This window comes from Lampris incognitus, chromosome 2, assembly GCF_029633865.1.
Source record: "Lampris incognitus isolate fLamInc1 chromosome 2, fLamInc1.hap2, whole genome shotgun sequence".
Lineage (NCBI taxonomy): Eukaryota > Metazoa > Chordata > Actinopteri > Lampriformes > Lampridae > Lampris > Lampris incognitus.
This window is the reverse complement of record NC_079212.1, coordinates 141,692,597-141,719,788: the sequence shown is the minus strand read 5'-3', so window position 1 is coordinate 141,719,788 and position 27,192 is coordinate 141,692,597. Positions and strand designations below refer to the sequence as shown.

At 45.7% G+C, this 27,192-nt stretch overlaps 1 protein-coding gene across 2 annotated transcripts; it reads left to right on the top strand.

Moving 5' to 3' along the window:
- Positions 1-26,281, top strand: smarcd1 (SWI/SNF related, matrix associated, actin dependent regulator of chromatin, subfamily d, member 1). 2 transcript variants are annotated; one of them, XM_056273435.1, is made up of 13 exons: positions 1-221; positions 11,410-11,585; positions 11,905-11,947; positions 12,198-12,320; positions 13,124-13,246; positions 13,691-13,807; positions 14,459-14,560; positions 15,191-15,352; positions 18,425-18,522; positions 19,021-19,156; positions 22,740-22,862; positions 25,268-25,369; positions 25,598-26,281. In XM_056273435.1, exons 1-13 carry the CDS (start codon positions 12-14, stop codon positions 25,649-25,651), a joined length of 1,569 nt encoding a protein of 522 aa, XP_056129410.1. In that variant the 5' UTR covers positions 1-11; the 3' UTR covers positions 25,652-26,281. The 2 variants fall into 2 exon arrangements, with proteins under 2 accessions (XP_056129410.1, XP_056129412.1); XM_056273437.1 differs by lacking the exons at positions 22,740-22,862; positions 25,268-25,369; positions 25,598-26,281 and adding an exon at positions 20,003-20,218.
- Positions 26,282-27,192: the final 911 nt, after the last annotated feature.

The window sequence follows — 27,192 nt, the reverse complement described above, 5'->3', positions numbered from 1 at the left end:
ATTCAGGCGAGATGGCGGCCAGAGGTGGTTTTCAGTCTGCACCGACTGGCGGTGGTGGCGGCGGCGGCGGTGGAGGAGGAGGGGGGATGGGACCCGGACCCCCGGTACCGGGTGGAGGACCGGGCATGGGCCCGGGAACTCCATCCGGGAGGATGGGACCCTCATCGGCTGGGGCGCAAAATCACATGTATCGCTCTCCGATGCCCGGGCCCGGTTACCCGGTAAGCCTCAGAACAAAGCCTTTGTGCGAGGGGGCTAAGTTAGCTCAGTCCCCGCTGTCAGAGCCACAGCACACGTTAGCGTTAGGCCTCGAATAAATGGTAGTTGGCGAAAAATTCTTCGCTTTGCCCGTCTGACTGAGTGGGTCAACTTTTAAGTTGTTTTTTTGTTTTGTTTTTTTGAAACAGGCTAACGCTAGCGAGCCTCAACTCGCTACTTTTACGAGCTGATTAGCTTAGCCAGATAGCGCAGCTAACCGGCCACTCAACTCGCAGGCCGTTTTGATACCCCATCCTGCCCGGCTGAGTTGGGGGATACAAGTTTGAATTTATTCCGCTTGCTGGAGAGGCTGCGCATCGTGTCGGTTTATGGGGTTCAGCCTCAACGTCGAAAAACGCGCCTCGTCGCTCTTCCAGGAAATAGACGGTGCCCTCGTTGAATGGAGCGTTACTTTAGAGCGGTGGTTCTCAACCTTTTTGGGGTGCTGGACCCCCTGGGTATTTTTGATCTACCCTGAGGACCCCTCCACCTGATCTTGGGGGAGGTGGGTTGCAATTTGATAGAAACGGTAGAAACTGCATTTTAAATTGCATCATAGCATTTATTCACTCTTTGGGGCAAAAATAAGAGCTTTCAGTTGTAACTTAGATATAGTTAACAAAACAGAATTCTTATGCAGTAACTTTCAGATATGTGTAACAAAACAGAATTCTTATGCAGTAACTTTCAGATATATGTAACAAAACAGAATATGTATTCAGTAACTTTCAGATATATGTAACAACACAGAATATGTATTCAGTAACTTTCAGATATATGTAACAACACAGAATATGTATTCAGTAACTTTCAGATATATGTAACAAAACAGAATATGTATTCAGTAACTTTCAGATATATGTAACAAAACAGAATATGTATTCAGTAACTTTCAGATATATGTAACAAAACAGAATATGTATTCAGTAACTTTCAGATATATGTAACAAAACAGAATATGTATTTAGTAACTTTCAGATATATGTAACAAAACAGAATATGTATTCAGTAACTTTCAGATATATGTAACAAAACAGAATATGTATTCAGTAACTTTCAGATATATGTAACAAAACAGAATATGTATGCAGTAACTTTCAGATATATGTAACAACAGAATTTTTATGCAGTAACTTTTAACAATGCAAACGGGAGCGAGATCTCTTATTAAAATACAATAAATGACACTTGTGAAACAGATGTAATTAGAGAAAAAAGTCCTGTTACCCTTTATAGTTTAGGTAGATAAAGGTCTCAGTCACATCTGAGTAAAATAATCCTATTTCTATAAATGTCATAGGATCTTTTTTTTAAAAGATATTTTATTTTCACGGACCCCTTGCAATTACACCACGGACCACTAGGGGTCCGCTGACCCCCGGTTGAGAAACACTGCTTTAAAGTTCAGGTGCTAGCCTTGCCTTGCCAGTGTTTACGTCATCAGAGAGGTCTGGGGGGGGGGCGTCCTATCCTTAAGTCCCAGTTTGGGGCTCCTGCTCCATTGTAGTCTATGGTAGACTCTTAAATCTTGTTCCTCTAGAAATTAAATAGTTACGTGTCCGCCTGAATATATTCTACCGTGAGGTGGAAGTCGATACTGTGTTGATATAGTTCACTTTCTCTCAGCGCTGTTTTTTTTGACAACCGCTTTTATTTTAAAATAATAGACAAGTGATTAGAAATATAATATTTGCAAACAGTGGCACAAAAACAGGCAGTGCAGTTATGCTGCGGCCAGTGGGGTGGGGGGCCCGTAGTGAGAGTGGACCCTCCAACGTTGTGTTGGGTGGTGAACGGGCCCCTGCGAGTGATTCAGATCGCCACCTTGGAAATGTGCCTGTGTTCAAAGAACTCAAGTTATTAAAAGAAAACAAAAAGAAAAAAAGGTGCCATTTTGCAATATATGCCCTCGAAAAGGCAAAACCCATCTTTTCTTCTTTAAGTCTATAACAAACTTATATGCTTATTCTCCATATGTCAAGTCTCTATTTGGTCACATGACTAGACGATACGGTATAGGTGCAAAATCTGAACGTAGCTGAGCACATCTGCAAGGCGAGTGAGCATGCCTGGCCTTGTAGATGTGCCTTTCGAACATAAAAGCGGCATTAAGAAAAGACGAGAGAAAAGAATGGACGGAGAAGGTAGCAAAGCTCCCTAAATTAGATTCCTTTTGCTTTTTGTATGGACAGTCGCCACCCCACGGATGACCCCCCCCCTCCAAGCAGCAATGCAGCAGTTCAGCTGGCATCGGCATCGCTGCCCTCAATGGTGTTTCAACAACCATGGTAACATTAGGATAGCAAGCTAAATATAACACTACTCCCAAATAATCAGACACATACACAGTCTGAATGACGGTCCATTTTCCTTCTGTCCGTTATTGCATGATTAGGAAAACAACCTTGAACAAATCCCTTCATTACTGTACTGAAAATATGGTACAAATGATTCACACTGTGACACGACACGTGTGCAATAGAGGATTTTGAATACAGTAATGAAACATCGGTGCATGTTTTGATTGTTGCTTCTTTGAAAGTTTGCATCGCAGCTACGATTTCTCCAGACATTTCAACCACAGAGCTCAGCTGATGAACACAACTGTGTTCTGGGAAGCCGACAGTAACAAGCAGCTGGTTAAACTGACTGTAGAAACAGTTTATCGATGTCCAAAATAAACGTATGTTAGCTCCGGTCAGCTATACATATTTACAGTAGTTTAAAGGCTAGTTATCTGGCAATTCACCTGCTGATTTTTTTTTTTTTTACCTACATACCTCCCCAGTAACAGTGATAGTTGTGTAAACATTCCAGCTATAGTTGGTTGATAGGTTGCCTTGTTGATTTGATTGACCATCTCTTTGTTACCGCATGTCCATCGTTCTCATAGCTTTCTCTTTGACGTCTCTACTTTCCCAGTACGATCGTCTAGGTAACTCATTTGACTGTAAAATCCAACACATTGTTGGTAAAATATGCAAACCCCAATTCCACTGAGGTTGGTACGTTGTGTAAAACGTAAATAAAAACAGAATACAATGATTTGCAAATCCTTTTCGACCTATATTCAATTGAATACACTACAAAGACAAGATATTTAATGTTCAAACTGATAAACTTTATTGTTTTTTTTTGCAAATATTCACTCATTTTGAATTTGATGCCTGCAACACGTTCCAAAGAAGCTGGGACAGGGGCATGTTCACCACTGTGTTACACCACCTTTCCTTTTAACAACACCCAATCAGCGTTTGGGAACTGAGGACACTACTTGTTGAAGCTTTGTAGGTGGAATTCTTTCCCATTCTTGCTTGATGTACGACTTCAGTTGCTCAACAGTCTGGGGTCTCCGTTGTCGTATTTTGTGCTTCATGATACGCCACACATTTTCAATGGGAGACAGGTCTGGACTGCAGGCAGGCCAGTCCAGTACCCGCACTCTTTTACTATGAAGCCACGCTGTTGGAACACGTGCAGAATGTGGCTTGGCATTGTCTTGCTGAAATAAGCAGGGGCGTCCCTGAAAAAGACGTCGCTTGGATGGCAGCATATGTTGCTCCAAAACCTGTATGTACCTTTCAGCATTAATGGTGCCTTCACAGATGTGCAAGTTACCCATGATGCCATGGGCACTAACACACACCCCCCCCCCCCATACCATCACAGATGCTGGCTTTTGAACTCTGTGCTGATAACAGTCTGGATGGTCCTTTTCCTCTTTAGCCCGGAGGACACGACGTCCATGATTTCCAAAAACAATGTGAAATGTGGACTCGTCAGACCACAGCACACTTGTCCACTTTGAGTCAGTCCATCTCAGATGAGCTCGGGCCCAGAGAAGCCGGCGGCGTTTCTGGGTGTTGTTGATATATGGCTTTCGCTTTGCATGGTAGAGTTTTAATGTGCACTTGTAGATGTAGCGACGAACTGTGTTAACTGACAGTGGTTTTCCAAAGTGTTCCTAAGCCCACGTGGTAATATCCTTTACACAATGATGTCGGTTTTTAATGCAGTGCTGCCTGACGGGTCGAAGGTCACGGGCATTCAGTGTTGGTTTTCGGCCTTGCCGCTTACGTGCAGAGATTTCTCCGGATTCTCTGAATGTTTTGATGATATTATGGACTGTAGATGATGAAATCCCTAAATTCCTTGCAATTGTATGCTGAGAAACGTTGTTCTTAAACTGTTGGACTGTTTGCTCACGCAGTTGTTCACAAAGTGGTGAACCTCACCCCATCCTTGCTTGTGAACGACTGAGCCTTTCGGGGATGCTCCTTTAATACCCCATCATGACACTCACCTGTTTCCAGTTAACCTGTTCACCTGTAGAATGTTCCAAACAGGTGTTTTTTGAGCATTCCTCAACTTTCCCAGTCTTTTGTTGCCCCTGTCCCGGCTTTTTTGGAACGTGTTGCAGGCATCAAATTCAAAATGAGTGAATATTTGCAAAAAAGAATAAAGTTTATCAGTTTGAACATTAAATATCTTGTCTTTGTAGTGTATTCAATTGAACATAGGTCAAAAAGGATTTGCAAATCGTTGTATTCTGTTTTTATTCACGTTTTACACAACGTCCCAACTTCATTGGAATTGGGGTTTGTATCTACGCCTAATGGTGTGTTTGTGCTTCATAAGTAGGAACTAGCGTGCACTTGGGCCCGTTGTAACTACCTTAACACCACTGTTTGTAAACGGTTATTTTTGGAAGCAAACTGGTGATACTGCTTGATTAGTCCCATCATTTAAGGCCTGAAAGAGTTGCAAATAAGAAACAAAAAGAGAAATGTCATAGATCAAAATGAATGCCTTCCTCTGATTAGGGATGGTATGAAAATTTCACGTCGTTGTTATTGTGACTACAGATATCACGGTTTTTGGTATTATCACGGGTGGCATGGTAGCGCAGTGGTTAGCGTAGTCGCCTCACAGCAAAAAGGTCCTGGGTTCGAACCCCAGGCTATTCCAACCTCTAAACTCTGTGGAGTTTACATGTTCTCCCCGTGTCTGCGTGGGTTTCCTCCGGGTGCTCCGGTTTCCTCCCACAGTCCAAAGACATGTAGGGCAGGTGAATCGGCCGTACTGAATTGTCCCTGTGTGTGTGTGTGTGTGTGTGTGTGTGTGTGTGTGTGTGTGTGTGTGTGTGTGTGTGTGTGTGTGTGTGTCGGCGCTGTAATGGACTGGCGGCCTGTCCAGGGTGTCTCCCCGCCTGCTGCCCCATAACTGCTGGGATAGGCTCCCCATCCCCACGACCCTGAGAGCGGTTTGGATAATGGATGGATGGATGGATTGAACACAGTAACAAATACAAACAATAATACCCTCCATCCATCATTATCCAAACCACTTAGGTTTGGATAATGATGGATGGTATTATCACGGTATTGTTAAAATGTGTCCAAAATGATTGTGCGCAGACACTTGGGTGTGCACGCACACACGTCTATTATCTTCTGTGTGTTTTGTTAACCAGTAATTGCATTGACCTCAGGCATAGTTTATTTAATTGAAAAGATGAGAATACCAATAGCATTTATCTTGTTGGAACAATGTTACTTATATAACCAATTCCACGGCCACCGGGTTTTACTTTCACAACTAAACATACCGCACGGCTGGATCACGCGCAGTGAGCGTGCAGTACGACAACGCGTGTGCAGCTGATGTGTTTACGAGTCTAGAGCGCGTAGTATTTAAGGTTTCCGTTTAAATATATTGACAAACTATCATCAAGTTAGACAGACAAACTGTCATTTCCCCGTTCCCAAGTCCTCGCGTCCTCACCAACGGTCCTTTTTTTTTTTTTTGGGCATGCTGGTGATGTCACATCAAGCTTGCCCTCTCAAGCCTTCTTCTTCATCTTTCAGCTTTTCCCCTGTTTTTCAGGGGTCGCCACAGCAGATTTTACAGTTTCCACCCGGACCCTGTGAAGGCACGGCACCAATGCCGGCCATTGTTAATGCGGGCCTCGACCGATCCGGTATGGTCTTGTCAAGCCGCATACTGATTTGGCACAATTTTACGTTGGATGCCCTTCCCGACACAACCACTAACCCTGTGGACAGTTATTAGATTATTATTATTATGAGGTTATTAGAGGGTATCGCCCTCTCAAGCCTGATTTGTAATAAATTCATTTGAGAACATGGACGTTGAATTGTGTATCCTGGAGATAGAAGAGTACGAAGTGTTTTATGATGCTAGTCATGCAGTCGAGGATAATGCAACACAAAATTAAAAACAAAAATGCAAGGCACGCCAAAGCTGCCGTCATTAATATCGCCGAAGGTCAGCTGTAATTAACTTCAGTCTTACAACTTCTGTTTCCAGTTGATTATTTAGACGCAGTTGAAGGGTTGTGTAATAAGATGTATCTTTTTAATATGAATTGCATTTCCGAGCTTATAACGTTATAGCAAAAAACGGAGTAAACAAGTGTTTGTCATTGGAGTTAATGGCTTTCACTGGCTGCGGTGCAAGTAATTAGCAGTAACTTAGCTGTATTGAATGCCGAGTCAAAAGGAGTCGTTTTCATTTTTATACATGAATTATAACCTGAGTGTAAAAGCTACATTCCTTAATCACTCTTTGTGACCACTTCAACGGTTATTTCAAAGTAATTTCTCTGTGCAGTACCGCTGAGTTTTAAACTTGACTGGAGTTGTTATGTGCTTGTTACAGTTAAATAAACCTCAGGAAGACATGGAAGAGAGTTACTTGGGCTGATCTACTCTGCCGTTTAGTTTCTATGGCAGGCGTCCCCTCCCCTTCGATATAAAGGTTTGGGATCTTGCTTGGCTGACCTCCTCTACAAAGGCAACTGGACTGACAGGCTGGCTGGCTGGCAAGAAACGGCAAGAAAGCAATTTAAATCCATCGATTATCCAAGCCACTTATCCTGCTCTCAGGGTCACGGGGATGCTGGAGTCTATCCCAGCAGTCACTGGGCGGCAGGTGGGGAGACCCCCTGGACAGGCCGCCAGGCAATCACAGGGCCGACATACACACAGACACATTCATACCTAGGGGCAATTTAGTACGGCCGATTCACCTGACCTACATGTCTTTGGACTGTGGGAGGAAACCGGAGCACCCGGAGGAAACCCACGCAGACACGGGGAGAACATGCAAACGCCACACAGGGGGTGACGCGAGACGACCCCCAAGGTTGGACTACCCCAGGGTTCGAACCCAGAACCTTCTTGCTGTGAGGCGACCGCGCTAACCACTGTGCCGGCTGATGCATAGGGCATTCACCTATAACAGGGTGACACAAAAACACCAAAACTTTTTTTTGTGATTTTTGATATACTATATTAATCCCCGTGGGGAAATTCTCCTATGCAGTTAACCCATCCTAGCTGTGCAGCTAGGAGCAGTGGGCAACTGCCGTGCAGTGCCTAGGGACCAACTCCAGTTCGTCTTGCCATGCTTCGGTCATTGGACAGACAGGAAGGGGTATTAACCCTAACACGCATGTCTTTTGTGATGGTGGGGGAAACCGGAGCACCCGGAGAAAACCCACCGCAGACACGGGGAGAACATGCAAACTCCACACAGAGGACGACCTGGGATGACCCCCAAGTTTGGACAACCCGGGGCTCGAACCCAGGACCTTCTTGCTGTGAGGCGACAGCACTAACCAGCAACCTTGTCGCTCTGCTGTGTCTGCCGTGCTGCCGGTGGTCATTACAACACCAAGCCTGATGTTGAAGATGGCTGCGCGGATTCGCGTTTGCGGCGGCCTCACCTAGTTCCGTCCATGCCGTGTCTTTGTCCATGTCTGTGTCTTAAATTTAGTCTTCGTTTGACAGCTGGGAGAGCTGGCGCTGGATCGGCTGAGAGAGCAGGGCAGGCTTAGCTAACTGCTAGCCCATGCAGACTGGCAGTTCCGATAACACCGAGGGCGGTCTGGCGGCGGCCTCACCCGGCGTTGACTGGTGTTTTTGATGTCGTCGTGAGGAGTGCGGGGCGTCGCGTCGAGGGTGTCTGGTTAGGGGAGCTGGCGCTGGATAGGCTGGGAGAGCTTGGTCTGCTTCGTCCGGCGGGCCTGGGGACCCCGGAGCTGCGGCCGAGGAGGAAACGCTGAGGAAGCGGTGCGGGTAAGCTAACTGCTAGCCCATGCAGACCGGTGGTTCCGACAGTCATCCTGGCTGGTGTTCATTCCCTTGGACAGTGATTTCTTTGTATGTGTTAGTTTTGGTGTGTGTGTTCTTGTAGTTTTTGGTTGTGTTTTTGTACTTGTGTTGAGCTGCTGCGGGCTGGGGGAAATGGCATTTCGTGAAATGACAAAAGTGTTCCTGATTCCTGAAGCCGCACCTGAACGAACAGGTGGCGCGGCTGCTTTACACTCACCTTTACAGATCCCTCGGTAACGACACGGCTGAAATCACGGGTTGTGTGTCAAAATGTTTTGCACACAACGTCGGTTCGGTTTTTGTCCGCCTATGGCGCTTCAAAGTCTTGCTTCTTATCTACCGAGATCATCGCAAATCCCTGTGAAAGGATTTGCCATCCTTTTCCCCCCCTGCGGTGTCCTTGAGCACTTTCACAGACACACACAGGCTGGCTTTCACAATATAATCAATAAGGAAAAAAAAACAACACTGGATACAGCAGAATGCCAGAGAAGTGTGATTCTCTAGAAAACCAAGGTTGTAGGGATGTTTTGGTGAAAGGAGGACTAAATCGGCGGTGAAGGAATTTTTTTTTTCTCCCACCCACACGGAGCTGTAGAGTTTGTTTTTTCGCCTTGCTGTGCAGCTGTGTAGCTGCACACTAGTGTGAAAGGGGAAAATGCTTTCTCCCTTAACTCATTTGTAGACTTTACTTTTGGGACTAATCTACAAAACATGAAGCTCGTAATAACCAAACCACAGAGGTCACCGATGGTCCCTGTTTGAGGGCTTGTGGAGGGAGGACGGAGTGAACTCGGCGACACGTCCACGTGGCATTGTGGCGTGATCACGTTGTGGCGGTCTGGAAGTACAGACCTACTTGATCAAAAAAAAGAAAATATCTGTTCATAATAATGGGACGTCAGGCCAAATGGGTTCAAGGTGAGTTGCATTCTCATTGTTTCTTGGTGATGAAAAGAGGACGGTTGCCCCCCCCCCCTCCCCCGTTGCCTCCACCTGACACTGAAGGGAGCGAGATAGAAACGTCTGCGCTCCTCTCCGGGGAGTGCTGCAGAGCTGCTGAATTGCATCGTTGTGCTGGAAGCAGAAGGGAGGTCGGTTGTTCCAAGGCACCTGTTCGAGTTCCTAGCTTGTGGCGTGGTGAGTTGGCGGGGGTCGACGTGTCAGTTATTTGCATGAAGGAGTTGGCATGCAAAGTGTACGTCTCTCGCTCTCTAGTCGGCGTTGGCATGTGAAGCGGAGATATGAGGCACCTTTAGAATCTAAAGGGTGGACGGATTTGACAGGAAAATGTTAATGGTTATGTAAATTATGTTTATGGTCTAACTTTTCTCATACAAACAGCATAATCCCCCCCCCTATTACTGATGAGCAGTGTGTGTGTGTGTTTGTGTTTCAGTTTTGTTTTTTCTTTGGATTATCATGATTGGTTGAGATGATCGGTTAAGATGTTCGTTTCAGTGCCGGGGCATTCACTGTTGCTTTGTGTTTGCGTTTGCTGGTTAACTATTTGAACAGTGGTTAGCGCGGTCACCTTACAGCAAGAAGGTCCTGGGTTCGAGCCCCGAGGTAGTCCAACCTTGGGGGTCGTCCTCTGTGTGGAGTTTGCATGTTCTCCCCGTGTCTGCGTGGGTTTCCTCCCATAGTCCAAAGACAGGTAGGTCAGGTGAATCGGCCGTACTAATTTGTTCCTAGGTGTGAATGTGTGTGTGTGTGTGTGAATGTGTGTGTGTGTGTGTCGGCTCTGTGATGGCTCGGGAGCCTGTCCAGGGTGCCACCCCGCCTGCCACACAATGACTGCTGGGATAGGCTCCAGCATCCCCGCTAGCCTGAGAGCAGGATAAGTGGTAACTTTCAGTAGTCAAATGATCCCTTTTCCAAACCGACCCTTCCATGTTTTGTCTCTCACCAAAGCATTAGACACCATCATGTGACATCACACAACCATCACGTGAAAATGAAGATGTTGGACCGTCTTTTGAGAGCTCTCGTACACCGTGTCCTTGAGACGTTTAAATGGTTGTGCTGAAGTGAAGATGAATGGATCTTCAGGGACTGGAGCGCTCGCCCTCTTTGTGTTTTTAAAACAGATGCTTTTTATTGAATCATTCATGTTAAAGGGCTAATAGGGGAACATTTAGAGGTTATAACGGTTTTCTGTACATGTATGTGGCTGCATTGACTCACAGTAGGAGAATTGTTCCTGAAACAGGAAAAATGCCCTCACATGTAGGAAAAAAATGTATGTTCAAAGAAAATTCTTCATTCAGCTTCACCGATTTATCTGAGCAAAACATACAGTTGGCGTCTCTATGACAGTATGGCTGTTGTTGGCTGTCTCGCTGTTGTGAATAAGACAAACGTTATTAATTTTCACTTGCACAACCGCGACGAGGTGCTGCTTGCTGTTTGCTCAGGGTTGCTGAAGAGGACGCCGAGGCAGGAGATTGAGACCGGCTCAGCGCGTCAGACACGGGGACACTGGTTCATTTGTACACCGTGCAGGTGAAGGTGTTTCGCTATATTTGTTGTACATCCTCGCTTGCACGAAACAATTTTGCCGCAGGCGTTGCACTGTGCCAACCCTTCGTTTTTCAAGGCAAAATGAAGCCACGCTTTCAACCGCCGCTCACTGTGGTCCACGATGGCGCACATTTAACTTGCGGAGGCTGAAACTACGGAAGCTGCATGCCACCCTCATGGAAACGGAAACGGAAGCTATCTTTAGCGCGAGTGACGTTTATTTAGGAACTGATGGGCAGAATCGAAATTTGAATTTCTTAACGATTCCTTTGGAATCGGAATTTTGATGCCCAACCCTATCCAGGAACGACCACAATTACTGGGGCTCACCTACAGAAAAGGGATGTAATGTGTGTACTTGATGTTGGCTGGCGCGGTGTTCGGTTGGAAGGGAAAAAATCACCTGCTTAATTGGAGGTCCGTTCCTTTACAATGTGGTTGAAGCGATCTTAAAAACCCTTTTTGTTTGTCTAACTTGTGTCTTACACAGAGACCCGGTATGCCCCCCTCCAGCCGTATGACCCCACAGGGGCCAGCCATGGGCCCCCCGGGGTACGGCAATAGTCCGGTGTCCCGTCCTGGGATGGCTGGTGTGATGGACCCTTCTCGGAAGCGGCCCGCGCCCCAGCAGATCCAACAGGTCCAGCAACAGAATCGCAACCAGCAGTAAGTTTTCACTGTCCAGGGTCGCATGAATGAATATTTGTCTCTGTCAGTGTGTAGTGGTCATCTGCAGATGAAACGGACAAACAGAAGAGCTTCTTTATAACAGCACGGGCAAATGTTTAATGTGTGTGTTGTGTCAGTACTGTTCTTTTTTGTCCCCCCCCCCCCAGGGGGTTTGTGTGTAGGTGGGTAAGCACAGTTGCATGCCAGATGATAATCTAGAGGTTGATAAATTTAATTGCCTTTTCTCGGCATCTTTGTGAAGAACCACTTTAATTTACCTTTTTTTAAAAATACTTTCTCTTATTTTTTTTTACAGCACAAAGAAGAAAAAGATGGCTGATAAAATTCTACCTCAGAGGGTAAGAACAAATCAAACTGCAGCCTGTGAAAATCCATCGGGGTTAGCCTTGATTGTATTGGGATTACATTTGCGAGCGGATTAGAATATTTTCTCAGATACTTTTCCACGTTGTAAAAAAACAAAAACAAAAAAACTTTTTAATAGGCCTGGCTGTACAGACGAGTGGGCTCGACGGTATGCAAGTTTACATCAAATCATTCAGGTGTCTTGTCTTGATGATGATGATGTGTATGTGTTTCCTGTACCAGATCAGGGAACTGGTCCCAGAGTCTCAAGCTTACATGGACCTGCTGGCCTTCGAGAGGAAGCTGGACCAGACCATCATGAGAAAGAGGCTGGACATCCAGGAGGCTCTGAAGAGGCCCATTAAGGTAAACCAAACGTGAACACAACTCATCGTATTGGTGTGTTAACCCCGTCACTCCTGCAAGTGCTGCCTCGCCGACTTTATCTTTGAATTAAATTTTAATGTCAAGTAAATGAGTCGAATGGAAAAACCAATATATCAGGCTGAAAATCTTAAATATTTTGAAATAACCTCCTGAGTGTGCCTGAGGAAAATAAAAATTTGATGTACTGTTGAAAGGGATTATTCGGTAATTTTCAAATTCCCTCCCCTTTACACAGGAGGACTGTTTACCTCCTGTGAAACTAGCCAGTTGAAATGCACCTCATTTGCATTTTATTTATTTATTTCACTTTTCAAAGGTTTGCTGAAACAAGTTAAATGGCTCCTGTCCTCAGGTCAAATTTAAAATTCATCGCTCTGTTCAGTTTTCTCCAAGCGCTTCGCACCAAGCTGGCTCGACATAAATATATAATTTTGGTGGATGTTTTTTTTATTTTTTTTTATTCAAAGCCCCCTGCAGGATTTTCAGTGCCAACATTAGTAGTCGGTGAGGCTTCTGGAAAGAATGGAGCCTCTCATTCTTCTAGTGGTAGTATGATAATCTACCTAGCGAGCAAAATAAAACCATCAGCCATTGCTGTCCAATAATTTACAAAGGGAACTTTAGAGGAACACACTTCATGGAATGAGACAGACCCACACTTGAAAACCATTAAGGATAATCTACTTGAACAAATCAGCAAAGGGAATTTGGAGTTTTTAATTAGATGGGGGTAAACACTGGAAGCTAATGCTGTTTATTTTCATTGATCTCCTTTTTTTTAGCAAAAGAGAAAGCTCCGGATCTTCATATCAAACACCTTCAACCCCGCCAAGCCTGATGCCGAGGATGGAGAGGGCACAGTTGCATCGTGGGAGCTGCGTGTTGAGGGGCGTCTGCTTGAGGATGTAGGAATCCCAAATGGCTTCATTCCTGTATTCACTTCCATTCATACCAGAGTTTGCTGTTCATAATAACTTGTGATGCTGCGCCTGTGGGGAAACATTTATCCCACTTCTCTTGACTCTTTTTTTTTCTTTCTTTTATTCCCTCATTTGGCCCTAAACCAGGGGTTGGCAGTCTTATCTACAAAGGGCCTGTGTGGGTGCAGGTTTTTGTTCCAACCAAGCAATTACACACCTGTGTCCCCTAATCAAGTTCCCTCAACAAAGACTCAACTGGTTGATGAGTGGGATCAGGTGTGTAACTGCTTGGTTGGAACAAAAACCTGCCCCTACACCGGCCCGTTCTGGATAAGATTGCCCACCCCTGCAAGGATTTGTCAAAAGCTGCATGAGTTCATACCACTGATTATGTGACAAACCATTGTTATATGATGGCTTGTTTTACAGACAGCTGTGTCCAAGTATGAAGCCACCAAGCAGAAGAGGAAGTTCTCCTCTTTCTTCAAGTCCCTGGTGATCGAGTTGGACAAAGACCTGTATGGTCCTGACAATCACCTGGTGGAGGTGAGACTGTTTGCTGCAGATTCTTGTTCGTTTAGATTAGCTTTGTGTTTTCCATGTGGGATTCAGTTGTGTTTTCCTGAAGATAGAAAATGGTCAAGATTGGCTGAGGGTTTTGTGGATGTTAGATAGTCTCGACGTTTTGAACTTCAGAACATGGTGATGTCATCGTAATCTTTACTGTGAGTATCCCACGATTGTAGATAACTTCTATTTACAAACTTACGTGGCCACAAATACGTTTTAAACTTGAATTGTGTAACATTGTGTGCTCTAGTTAATTACTCCCTTACACTTTGAATATCAGCTTATTTATCACTGCTATTATAATTGTTTATTGTTATTTCAGAAGTTGTTTGGTGTAACGGAAAATTTATATTATAAAAAGAACTGTACATTGAAATGAATGCTGATATAAAAGGTATATCAGTTTCCTTCTGAATTAGGGTGCATTAGCTGATTGCACTTATTTTATTTTCAGCATCTTTGTTACAGGGCTTTTCATGTCTTGTGTTACGTCTTGTGTGTGTATTTGTGTGTGCATGCGTGTGTGTAGCTGCTGCAGCAAATGAATTTCCCTCAGAATAAAGCACCTATCTGTCTATGTACCGGTAAAGAGTGAACTGATTCCTTTTTCTTCTCTTTTCTTTTCAGTGGCACAGGACTGCCACCACCCAGGAGACGGATGGGTTCCAGGTGAAGAGGCCAGGTGATGTGGGCGTTCGCTGCACGGTCCTGTTGATGCTGGACTACCAGGTAATGTGTCAACATTTGACCCCACCTAACCAGTGGTTGGCTCTACTTTACTCTAGGTCAGTGTTTCCCAACCCAGTCCTCAAGGACCCCCTATCCTACAGGTTTTCGTTGCAACCCTGAATAGGTACCTGTTTGTAGTTATTCAGCCTATCGGCAATGAATGCCAGATGTTGCACACCTTGCATAATTAAGTGCTATGAGATGATTGGTTGAGTAAGTACAAGCAGGGCTACCTATGCAGGGTTACAATGAAAATCTGCAGTATAGGGGTCCTTGACGACTGGGTTGAGAAACACTGCTCTAGATAAACGGTCTCCCTCAGATCAGTCAGTGTAGATGTTAAAAGAATTTAACCTCAAAATAAAGCTTCAAGGGCAAATTCTCCCCTATTTCAGTTGTAGGGCTCAAACTCTTGTGTGCCGCACCAAGTCTCAGCTTTGGATGAAGCTAAATCTGTTCCCTGGAGAACTGTTCAAGCTCAAAATGTACCAAAACTCAAATCCTCTTTGCTCTTTTTCCACCGCACTGCACATTTTATCTCATTTGGCAAGCCCTCTCCCCTCTCCCTTCTCCTCTCCATATCTCTCACTTTATTCCTCCACTTCTGCTCTCATTCTTTGCCCTTAACAGCCCCCCCAGTTCAAGCTGGACCCCCGGCTGGCCCGCATGCTGGGGATTCACACCCAGACGAGGCCTGTCATCATTCAGGCCCTTTGGCAATATGTCAAGACCCACAAGCTCCAGGACCCCCACGAGCGCGAGTTCATCAACTGTGACAAATACCTGCAGCAGGTGAGATGGACCTTCTTTTGTATGAGTAAAAAAATAAGTAGAAGAATTGCCATCAGGTGGACACTCTAATCCGATGGTATTCAAATCACATGCCATGGGGAATCCTACGCGACTGTCTTTGGCTATGTTTACACCGCAGGTCTTGATGCACTGTTCTTATTTTTTGGCGGGTTTTTTTTTTTAACCGCCTGTTTATATATACTTTAAAACGGACCCATATCTGGTTCCTGTGGTTACCATAACTCTTTGGTTTGCACTTGAAACAACCTATGTGTAGGCCTACATGAGAGTTGGTCACCGACGGTGGAAGTAAACAACCGCATATGTATTGGCTTCCGGGTAGCGTTAGCGGTCTATTCCGTTGCCTACCTACATGGGGATCGCCGGTTTGAATCCCCGTGTTACCTCCGGCTTGGTTGGGTGTCCCTGCAGACACAATTGGCCGTGTCTGCGGGTGGGAAGCCGGATGTGGGTATGTGTCCTGGTTGCTGCACTAGCGCCTCCTCTGGGCGGTCGGGGCACCTGTTCGGGGGGGAGTGGGAGCCAGGGGGAATAGCGTGATCCTCCCATGTGCTATGTCCCCCTGGCGGAACTCCTCACTGTCAGGTGAAAAGAAGCGGCTGGCGACTCCACGTGTATCGGAGGAGGCATGTGGTAGTCTGCAGCCCTCCCCAGATTGGCCGTGTGGGATTAAGTTGTGTTTCCTGAAGATAGACAACTGTGAGGATGGCTGAGGGTTTTGTGAATGTTCGATACTCTGGAGATGTTTTTAACTTCAGGACGTGGCGATGTCATCGTAAGCTTTACGTCGAGTATCCCACGATTGTAGTTAACTTCTGTTTGCAAGTTTACATGGCCACGAATACATTTTAACACTGTGCCTTCTAGCTATTTACTCTCTTATGCTTTGAACTTCAGCCAAGAATTATGTCTGTCACAGATGATGAGCTCAAAAAGACGGACTGAAAAATGTTAACTGTCAGGGTACATAATTATGCGAGAGGAATGAGAGTAGAGAGGAATCGACTGGCCACAGTAACGCTGTCAGCTGACTTGTGGCTACTGGGAAAGTGAGCTGTCTACAGACGTCCAACAGAACAGAAACTTTGGTAAGCAGCCAAACGCTGTCACATTGTCAAATGACTATGGGAGGATGAGAAAACTGCAGTTCAAATCCATTCGCTGTGAGTTGTTTGACCAATGTTGTTTTGTATGGCACAGTGCAATCACTCACAAAAATGTGAAGGATTGCTTCAGGACATGGCGCTTACTTCATCAGTGAGCATGTCTGAGTGTACTGCGAAGAACAACAACTTGTGTTTTTATAAATATTGTCATGATAATGGTCTGAAATGATGTGGAAAATGCATATTTTCACAATGCCCAAATGCCCCGACCAAACATCACCCAAGCCACCACAGTGCCTAAGCCCTCCAGAAGCTGGTGCTGTTAGTTTTTTTTTCTGTTAAGTGATAAGAGGCTCACTTAAAGCAAAAACATTGTTTTGTTTGGTGTTATAAGATTAATTAGAAACATCCAGTTGAGTTCAAGTATCTCGGGGTCTTGCTCACGAGTGAGGAACTTGTAAACAAGACCAATGGAGCGGGAGATTAGCAGGCGGATTGGTGCAGCATCAGCAGTAATGCGGACGTTGTACCGGACCATTGTGGTGAAGAGGGAGCTGAGCCAGAAGGCAAAGCTCTCGATTTACCAGTCAATCCTCGTTCCAACCCTCACCTATGGTCATGAGCTTTGGGTAGTGACCGAAAGGGTGAGATCGCGGATACAAGTGGCTGAAATGGGTTTCCTCCGTAGGGTGTGTGGCTGAGCCTTAGCGATAGGGTGAGGAGCTCGGACATCCAGAGGGAGGTTGGAGTAGAGCCGCTGCTCCTTTACATCAAAAGGAGCCAGTTGAGGTGGTTCGGGCATCTGATTAGGATGCTTCCTGGGCACCTTCCTTTGGAGGTTTACCAGGCACGGCCAACCGGGAGGAGACCCCGGGGTAGACCCAGAACTCACTGGAGGGATTACATGTCTGGCCTGGGAACGCCTTGGGATCCCCCAGGGAGTGCCCTACTTAGCTTGCTGCCATTGAGACCCAACCCCGGAGAAGCGGCTGAAGCTGAATGAATAGAAACATCCGTCCATCCATTATCCAGGCCACTTATTCTGCTCAGGATTGGAGCGATGCTGAAGCCTATCTCACTAGTCATTTTGCAACAGGCGGGGCGACACCCTGGACAGGCCGCCAGGCCATCACAGGGCTGAGACACGCACACACACACACACACACACACACACACACACACACACACACACACACACACACACACACATTTACAACTAGGGACAATTTAGTACAGCTGATTCACCTGACCTGCATGTCTTTGGACTATGGGAGGAAACCGGATCACCCGGAGGAAACCCACGCAGACACGGGGAGACCATGCAAACTCCATACAGAGGACGACCCGGGACGACCCCCGAGGTTGGACTACCTCGGGGCTCGAACCCAGGACCTTCTTGCTGTGAGGCAACCGCACTAACTGCTGCGCCACCGTGCCACCCCCAAGTGTGCACTGAATATGAATATGACCTGGCGTGAATCCAGGCTGATCAGGATGACTGATAGGAACCATAAAAAGGGACCAATCTGAGATCCTTGTTGGAATCATATCACATTGTTTGACGATCCTGGAATATGATTCCTGTCTTTGTTTGCCTGGTGGCTTTTTCTTCAGATTATGATTTGTGCTGTTCTCTTGTCCGGATCTCTCTTATTTCAGAAGTTTTGGTTTTTGTTTTGTGGTTTTTTTTGCTGTAATCCCTGCAGTCATATCCGATCTGTGCCACATGTGAGCAAAAAATCAGAACTTGGTCACTTGAATCAGGTGGTCCAAACGTAGCCTTGGTCTGTGTGTGTGGGGTTTACATGACAAACCAACGCTGACCCTTCACTCTAAGCAAGGCGACGATGAGTCAAGTTTGCATTTGTAATGTTCACATCCTTTGTTGATCTTGGAATGTACAAACTTACTGGGCCGTGACATAAACTGGATTTGTTTTTTGCAGATCTTTGAGACCCAGCGTATGAAGTTCTCTGAGATCCCTCAACGTTTGCATGCACTGCTGATGCCCCCGGAGCCCATCATCATCAACCATGTGATCAGGTATGGCTTCCTGATGATTATATACAAAAGTGGTTCACAATCTGGTCTTGCTGATTTTCTATTCTGACAAGTAGTGTTTATTCATTAATCCATTGGCAGAATCTTTTTTCATTCCATCATATTTCATTCTAACTGAAATTTAAAAGGTTTGAAGAAATAATGGGACGTAGCTCACTGAAACATGCTGTCCTAAAGCCAAAGTTCATGGTTTGAGCCAGCCTCTCAGATTTAACTTATGTTGTTGATCCAGGTTTTGAAATATTCTCTGCTGTTAGTCTCACTGCAAGAAGCTCTGGATATGATGGAATAACAGATTCAGATACAGTAGAACACTATCTGTACAGAACACTGCATTTGAATACCGCAGCGCTTCAGAGAGATATATACTGCCATCGGTCTGGTGCCCACATCAGTCGGCTTTGAAGACTGACCCAAAAGTTCAGTGTTGACATAAAACTGAAGCAGTCTGACGTTAAATATTGCTGCGTTTTTCTGCAGCGTTGACCCCAACGACCAAAAGAAGACAGCCTGTTATGACATTGATGTGGAAGTGGACGACACCTTGAAGACTCAGATGAACTCATTTCTGCTCTCTACTGCTAGTCAGCAGGAAATTGCAGGCCTCGACAACAAGGTACAGCCTCCGAACAGTTTGTTTGTTTTGTTTTCCCGATGGCCAACTGTATTTATCAGGACTGGTTTTTTTTTTTAATTTTTCAGACATTTGTAGTCAATGGGAGATGTGTTTTCTATTTCTCACATTTTTTTAATTTTTTTATTATAGTGTTACTTTATGGTCCCTATTGCATTGCAATCCCTAGTGTGGCACAACTGTATTTGCTACGCACTTAATGAGATTGAGAGCAGTGAAGTGTGTGTCAGCGGTTCACATGGGTTGGTTCATGGAGCTTGCATCTAAAACACTTTTCCTTTTGGAATGATTATCTTTTCTGAACCTCCCGCTCTAACTGCTTTTGGTTTGGGGTTTTTAACACCTAAAAGCTGCTGTCACTGAATTTTAAGTGCTGTCAGTTTTTTGTGTAACAAAGCCCATCCTCGGTAACGGTGTGAAAGCCGAGCCAGTTGCTCTGAGACTGTCAACAGACAGTTTCAGAAAACATTAAGAGGCTCACCCAGGACCGAAATTAACTTTTTGGCTTACCGGCTAAGGGGACTGGTAGATGAAAAAATCTACTAGCCAAGCATATTTTTTACCGGCCAAAATAATTAGTGGCCTTTTTGTGCCATACATACGTTTTCAGTACATATCAATGAGAGAATAAGGTATTGTGTTGAATAAAAGCTTTTAAAAATGTGACAAGAGCAGATCTGAAGCAAAAATATTTTTATGTAAAATTAGTCAGTGGTTAAAGGATAAAATGTTACAAGTATGATTTCATGTTTTATTTGCAGTATTATTGTAACTACTTGAGTGCTCCACATGCCCATCCCTAGTCCCAGACTACTTCTCACTCTACAGCAACCACTCTCTGCACCGCCCATGAAGTCTGGCCTCCTGCTCCTGACAGAGTCTTGGTGCCACAGATCAACAACACTGGTTGGGTCATACTCCCTGATCTCGGGAGATGACAGCTGCACCATCAGTAGATCCGAGAGTGTGTCTGAGTTGAGGTTGGACCGCCAGTCAGTTTTAACCTGTTTCCTGGTGTTGAAGCTAGCCCACAGCTAACGTTAGTGCAAGCTAGGTGTCACATACTAGTGCTAGCTGGCTAACGTTAGCTCCAGCCAGCACTTTGTTTACGCTGTATAAGGATATTTTGAGATGACAACTAAATTCACTTACTCGCACATCCATTCGAAGTCGGAGAGTAGTCTCGCCTTCTTGCCAATGGCATGCACAGTCCTAAACATGTTCTGCATTCTCATGCTGGTCTGCTCGGACATGGCTATTAGTGCTTTTACGGCGGATGTTGCGAGGATAGGCTCCGATTGAGCCCGAGAGGCATTCATACAGGTAATGTGACATCAGGAGGTCTCATGTACCTTGATGTTTTCTACCTTCATTATCTTTTTTTATTTATTTCTGATTTCTCCCAATTTAGTGGCCAATCGATCCCTATTTTAGTTCAAACACCCACCCTTGTACTGCATGCGTTCGCCAACTGCATCTCTCCGGCCAGCAGTCTCAGAGGAGACGCCTCGCCACTTTCGTGACAAGGTGAATCCGGGCCGAACCACTGCTTTTTCCGACACACACAGAGACGGATTCATGTGACGAACACAAGCCGACTCCGCCCTCCTCCCGAAGACAGCGTTGCCAATTATTGCTGCTTCATCAAGTCTGGCCATAGTCGGATCTGATGAGACCAGGGTGCGAACCCCTGTCCCCAGTGGGCAACTGCATCAACACAAAGCTGATGCTTAGACCGCTACACCACCGCGGACCCTCTACCTTCATTATCTTGTTACCGATGACAAATTAATTGCTACGGTTTTTGGCATACTGACGACAGACGGAGCAACTCATTATCACGGTCTGTGCATTATACCCCAGCCAGCCTCTCGCAGCTCCTTTATCATCATACCTCCACTTTTCACTAAACTTTCTTTTTTTTTTTGGTTTAGTGGTGATGGTGGCCTCTTCCTCCTCTTTGGGGCATGGTTGTCTTTTTGATGGTGGTTTTGCGCTTTCTAAATATTGCCACATAACTGGTGTTGCTCGCTAACGTTAGCTAAAAGAATAGAGTAGGCTAGTACCGAGTTTGACGGGTGCTCCTGTCGTTCCTCTCTCGTGTGTGTATAATGTTACCCTCCAGTAGCGTCTAGCAACATTCTAATACACTTTTATTGGTTAATTTTTGTTATTGTTGTTGGTATGTTATTGTTCTAATGCACTTTGGTTGGTTAATTTCTGTTATTGTTGTTGTTATGTTATTTCTGTTGCTAAGGAGAGAGAGAGGGAGAGCGAGAGAGATGGGGGGGGGATTAAGTGGTTGGGTTTCACTTTTTTTGTTACTCGCCATGTGGCGGGTAGGCTTCTGAGATTTACTCGCCGATCAGAAAATCTACTCGCATTTGGCGGGTGGCGAGTGTTAATTTCGGACCCTGGGCTCACCATTTTTGAATTTATCCATATTTGTTTGTTTTTTGTTTTTTATGTTGCGATTCTCCCTAGTTCCTCTACTAAGGGCAATGTCGCTCATTAACATGGCCTCAAATTGTCGACTGTATTGCTGCCTGTTAGCAAGCCAGCTCTGAGGTCGTCCAGGTCCTCTTGACCTCCGGCTGACAGCTGTTTACCTTGACTGGGCCAGCTGTAATCACATCAGTAAGGCGCCAAGCCATTATCAGACTGCTGCCCCCTGTGTAGTCTTTGTTGTGAGACGAGGCAGCAGAGTAGATCAGGAGGGCTTGTTTATGGTCTGTAGACGCCACTGTCCATGTTTGGTTTTTGCTGTTATGGGATCAGTGGGAATCACTGACTTACACCTGCTTCCTGTCTGCTGTGGATCAAAAGTTTATTTTGCTGTAGAGTTTTTCATATTTCCCTCTGTGCTAATAGCCTGAGACTCCGGGACCGTATATCCAAGTTCATATCTCAGCCCCTCATTCATTGTTAACCAGCCCTTCCACAAGTTCGACTCTGTGGTCCCCTTTATCATTTATATGGTCATGAAAAACCTGGTTAAGTTAATAAATTTGAATTTGAGTTTCTAGGAAATGGGGAAAATTAACTCTGTGAGGGGCATCTGGGTAGCACCATGGTCTATTCTGTTGCCTACCACCAAGGGGATCGTCTGTTCGAATCCCCATGTTACCTCTGGCTTGGTCTGGCGTCCCTACTGACACAATTGGCCGTGTTTGCGGAGTGGGAAGCCGGATGTGGGTAGGTGTCCTGGTCGCTGCACTAGCGCCTCCTCTGGTCGGTCGGGGCACCTGTTGAGGGGGAACTGGGGGGAATAGTGTGATCCTCTCACGCACTACGCGCTACGTCCCCCTGGCGAAACTCCTTACTGTCAGGTGAAAAGAAGCGGCAGGCAACTCCACATGTATTGGAGGAAGCATGTGGTAGTCTGCAGCCCTCCCTGGATCGGCAGAGGGGGTAGAGCAGTGACCAGGACGGCTCGGAGAGTGGGGTGATTGGCCAAGTACAGCTGGGGGGAAAGGGGGGGGTGAATTAACTGTGAAAGGACTGTCTAATTCATTTGATGAACTCTTTTATTCCTTTTGACAAAGTGTTTGATTCATTCCCACAGATCCATGAGACCATTGAAACCATCAACCAGCTGAAGACCCAGAGGGAGTTCATGCTGAGCTTTGCCAGAGATCCTCAGGGCTTTATCAACGACTGGCTGCAGTCTCAGTGCAGAGACCTCAAGGTGAGGCCCTCGCTCACAGACCTGAGCAAGCGTTCAAAAGGGTTTTTTTCTGGATCTTCACAAAAGGATATCATCTAAGCCCTCGATTGAAAGGCATTTGGAATTGCACTCTAGTTGCCCCGTTTCTTTGACTTCTTGTTGAGCTTCAAATTAATCACGTCAATGGTTTCTTTTGATAATTGCATCATTTACAATAAGCAGCCTTGGGGAAACAAACAAATTACAAGTGGCCTTGATATAGAAATGCTGCTTTAACTTGCCTGTGTACTGGATAACTCTGCTTCTGCCCAGTCTTTGTATTTCTGGTTACTGCTGTGACAACAACGCTGCCTGTGTCATTAATAACCTGTCTGGACATGTTAAGTGAGTAGCCTGAATGTGCAAAAATGAGCTGACATTGTGAATATGATAGTTTGACATCGTCTGGACGCCATTCAGTTAATGTACACACAAGCCACAACAAATGGATAGTTAGAGCGAAGGGGGATAAATACCAAGGTAGACCAAATGACAGCAACAGGAGGTGCTTAACGGTCATTATAGTACTGAAATATGAGCCACAACATTATGACCACTCATGAGTGAACCGAATAACGCTGATCATCTCCAAACAAGGGCACATGTCAAGGTCTGGGTAGATTAGAAGGTAAGTGAACAATCAGTTCTTCTAGTCAACGCGTCGAATGCAGGAGAAGTGGGCAGAAGTAAAGACCCGAGTGACTTTGACAAGGACCAAATTGTTATGGACAGACAACTGGGTCAGCGCATCTCTGAAATGGCAAGGCTTGTGGGGTCTCAGTCAGCAGTGGTGAATAACTACCGACAGTGGTCCAAGGAGGTACAAACCGGTGACAGGCCACCCAAGGCTTATCGATGCACGAGGGCAACAAAGGCTATTATACCGTCTGGTCCTAACCAACAGACCGTCTACTGTGGCACAAGTCACAGAAAATTTTAATGATGTTTATGGGAGGAATTTGTCTCAACACACAGTGCATTGTACCCTGCTGCATGTGGAGCTGCATAGTCCCAGACCGGTCAGAGTGCCCATGATGACCCCTGTACACCGTAAAAAAGCACCTGCAGTGGGCACGCAAGCATCAGAACTGGACCTTGGAGCAGTGGAAGAGGGTCACCTGGTGCGATGAGTCCCATTTTCTTTTAGATCAGATGGATGGCCATGTATGTGTGCGCCATTTACATGGGGAAGTGATGGCACCAGGATGCACTGTGGGACGACAACAAGCCGGTGGAGAGTGTGTGATCTTCTGGGCAATGTTCTGCTGGGAAACTCTGGGTCCAGCCATTCATGTGGATGTCAATTTGACATGTGCCACCTACCTAAACATCGTTGCAGATCAGGTACACCCCTTCATGGCAGTGGTATTCCCTGATGGCAGAGGCCTCTTTCAGCAGCAGCATGCGCCCTGCCACTGTTGCCCTGGCCTCCAATTTTTACAGATCTCAATCCAATTGAGCATCTGTGGTGATCCACGCCAGCTCCACCTCAACATACAGGACTTGAAGGATCTGCTGCCAATATTTTGGTGCCAGATACCACAGGTCGCATTCAGAAGTCTTGGTAGAGTCCCTGCCTCGGCGGGTCGGAGCTGTTTTGGCGGCACACGGAGGACAAACGGCATATTAGACAGGTGGTCATAATGTTTTGGGTCATCAGAGTATGTGAACATACCGCAATGGGATCTCATGAAATGTGGTCTTTAGAGTTGGATTTTTTTGTTACGATAGTAAATTACATGTTCTTCAGCAGCCAGTGGCGATTCGGAGCTCCATCACAGCCAAACTCAGACAAGGCCTCGTCTTTTGTGACTCAAGGTGTCGGGTTGATATTGCCACGTCAGTCCAGGGTTTGGCTGGGTAACAGTGCCATGGGTTGGGTTTGTGGAGAACTGGTTCACAAGATTTGCCACCCTAAAAAACGAGGCTCGTTGTCTCCACTCAGCCACATCTCCGAGCCAAGCCTTCTGTCCCCCTGACGACAGCTTTTCTCTCCACTTCGCATGAGCTGAACTAGTTGACCGTTTGTACCAGTGTCCTTTTGACCAGCAGCGTTCCGCCTGCAGTGTTTGTTCAACTGATTCACAGAAGGGGTCCCAACAGCAGTGTATGAATATGGGCCGCAAGGCAGACAGTCGGTAAATTTAGCTCAAAGAGCGTCTAGCCCACCAACGGCCTTGTCAGCCTTATCAAAAGAAAGGAACATTGTGACAGTGACCTCATCATCGCCTCCATCAGTGTCGATGGTTTTATGTTCAAAGACTACTTTTGTTTAACGTTGCGTTATCAGGGTGAGGCCCGTGCTGTTGATTTGTTAGATGTGGGGTGGTGTGAGATGGCGCTGTGCTGAGTGTCTTAATTATGTCTTCTCTCGCTGCTGCTATCAGACCATGACGGATGTAGTCGGGAACCCGGAAGAGGAGCGAAGGGCAGAGTTCTACTTCCAGCCTTGGGCCCAGGAAGCGGTCTGTCGCTACTTCTACTCCAAGGTAATCGGTCTCTCCCTCCGCGTAATCCTCCTCCTCGCCTTTTCTCTTCCTCTCTCACACGTCCAACCACCTGCTGTGTGTGACTGCATGAAGGCTGGGAGAAGCTGATCAATCATAACTGTGATTGGTCTTGCCAGTTTTTCAATTACAGCGCTATCTCCAGTTTGAATCGTCACCTTCCTGTGTGTAAATGTTTTTTTTTTTTTGTTCTCGTCTTTTTCTTTTCAGGTTCAGCAGAGGCGCCAGGAGCTGGAGCAGGCTCTCGGCATCAGGAATACCTGAAGGATTTGCTCAGAGGCATCAGGCAAATGAGGAGACGTGCCGTGCTTTCGGAGATGACTAGAGTGTGCGTGTGTAGGATCTTCAAACGAATGCCCCCATCTCTCTTCCACCCCCCCTCTCTTCTTTGTCTCCCCCCCCCCCCCCCCCAGCAAGCTTAGTAGAAGTTGTGCTAGATGGCTTTACTGTTGAATACGATGTGAAGTCTGTATCCTCGTCCCGCAGCTCAACGTGTGTTGCAGTTTGGTTGCTGATGGATTGGTTGTTATTTCGTTCTTTTTAGGCAGGGTTTGTTTGTTTCTCACACCAGAAATCCTTGAGCACAATGTTATTTTTTTTCCCCTCTCGATCTTCTTGTCCAAGCCTTATCCTAAAAGCATTCCTTTCGATTTTGATAAAATTTCTCCCCCTGTCAAACACAAAGTGGCTGATTGTATGCCTATAAGAAACAGTGGCCGCTTGTGCCAGGTAACCGCTTCTAATACTCCTCATCCTGCAAACGAACAAAAATGATCTTAAAATTAACCAGTATGTGTTGATTCTGCCATCGGTCTGTAGTCGCCCTTCTTACAAAGCTAATCTGAATTGCACACTTTTCCCCCTCATTGACTTGCCATAAAGTTTTATAATGATGGTGAATGTGTTTGTGTTGAATCATGCTACATGCCCATGGCTTCCAGCATGTCCCATTTCTGTTGTGTTTCTTTTGACAGGTTGTGCCATGGACTTTTGTACTGAAAGTCATCCATATTTGTTTTAGAAGTGGACCATGGCAGAATATACACTGTTGTGACAGGTTTTGTAAGCCGTTTTGTATTGTTTAGGGTGCCATTCAGTATGAATTTTTCATCATTTTTTATTATTATTATTATTGATATGGATTATGTAAGTACTTGTCTTGTTAGTGCAGATTATCAGGAAGTAGCTAGTCCGAGTACCTCTAGTACCTATAGTTTTGTAAATACTGAGAAGCAAAAGAAAAACCTGAGGGATTTACATGAAGTAAAACTTGGATCTGTGTGTGGCAGGTCGTACTCTTAAGACGTGTAGTTCAAGGCTCAGATAGTTTATTGAATATTTATGTTAACCGGCCTTCACTTTGTGAGCCCAGTGGTTTAGTTCTCGACAGCGGCGCCAGTCGCGTTCGATGATCCGGTGTCCCTGAGAGCAGGAAGCGCTTAACACCAATATACTGTACAGACTGGGTCCGGTTGGATCCTCGTGCTCTTCAGACCCGTGTTTTTAGTTCTGCGGAGAAGCCATACACACCTGAGACGAGCTCGGTGCGTCGGTCGCAGCGGTGGCCCGTGGGAAGAATTTCAGCTTTTCGTGCCGTGGCTGAAGATCCTTTAGCTTTTCCTTCTGACGGGTCTGCAAATTTATACCCCCACTAAAGCTGAAGATGACAACACTGGTTTGAAATGTTGCATTCCTTTGTGAATTAAAAAAACACTAATGTGGACCAGGGACAGATAACCAAATGTGCTCAGGATCCACGGATCAAAAAAAAACAAAAAAACAAAAGACGAGACAACATGGGGAGC

Coding starts and splice junctions, on each gene's coding strand:
- smarcd1 (XM_056273435.1), top strand. CDS start 12: ATGGCGGCCAGAGGTGGTTTTCAGTCTGCACCGACTGGCGGTGGTGGC. Junction 13,808..14,458: donor CTGACAATCACCTGGTGGAG/GTGAGACTGTTT, acceptor TTTTCTTTTCAG/TGGCACAGGACTGCCACCAC. Junction 25,370..25,597: donor GTCGCTACTTCTACTCCAAG/GTAATCGGTCTC, acceptor TTTTCTTTTCAG/GTTCAGCAGAGGCGCCAGGA.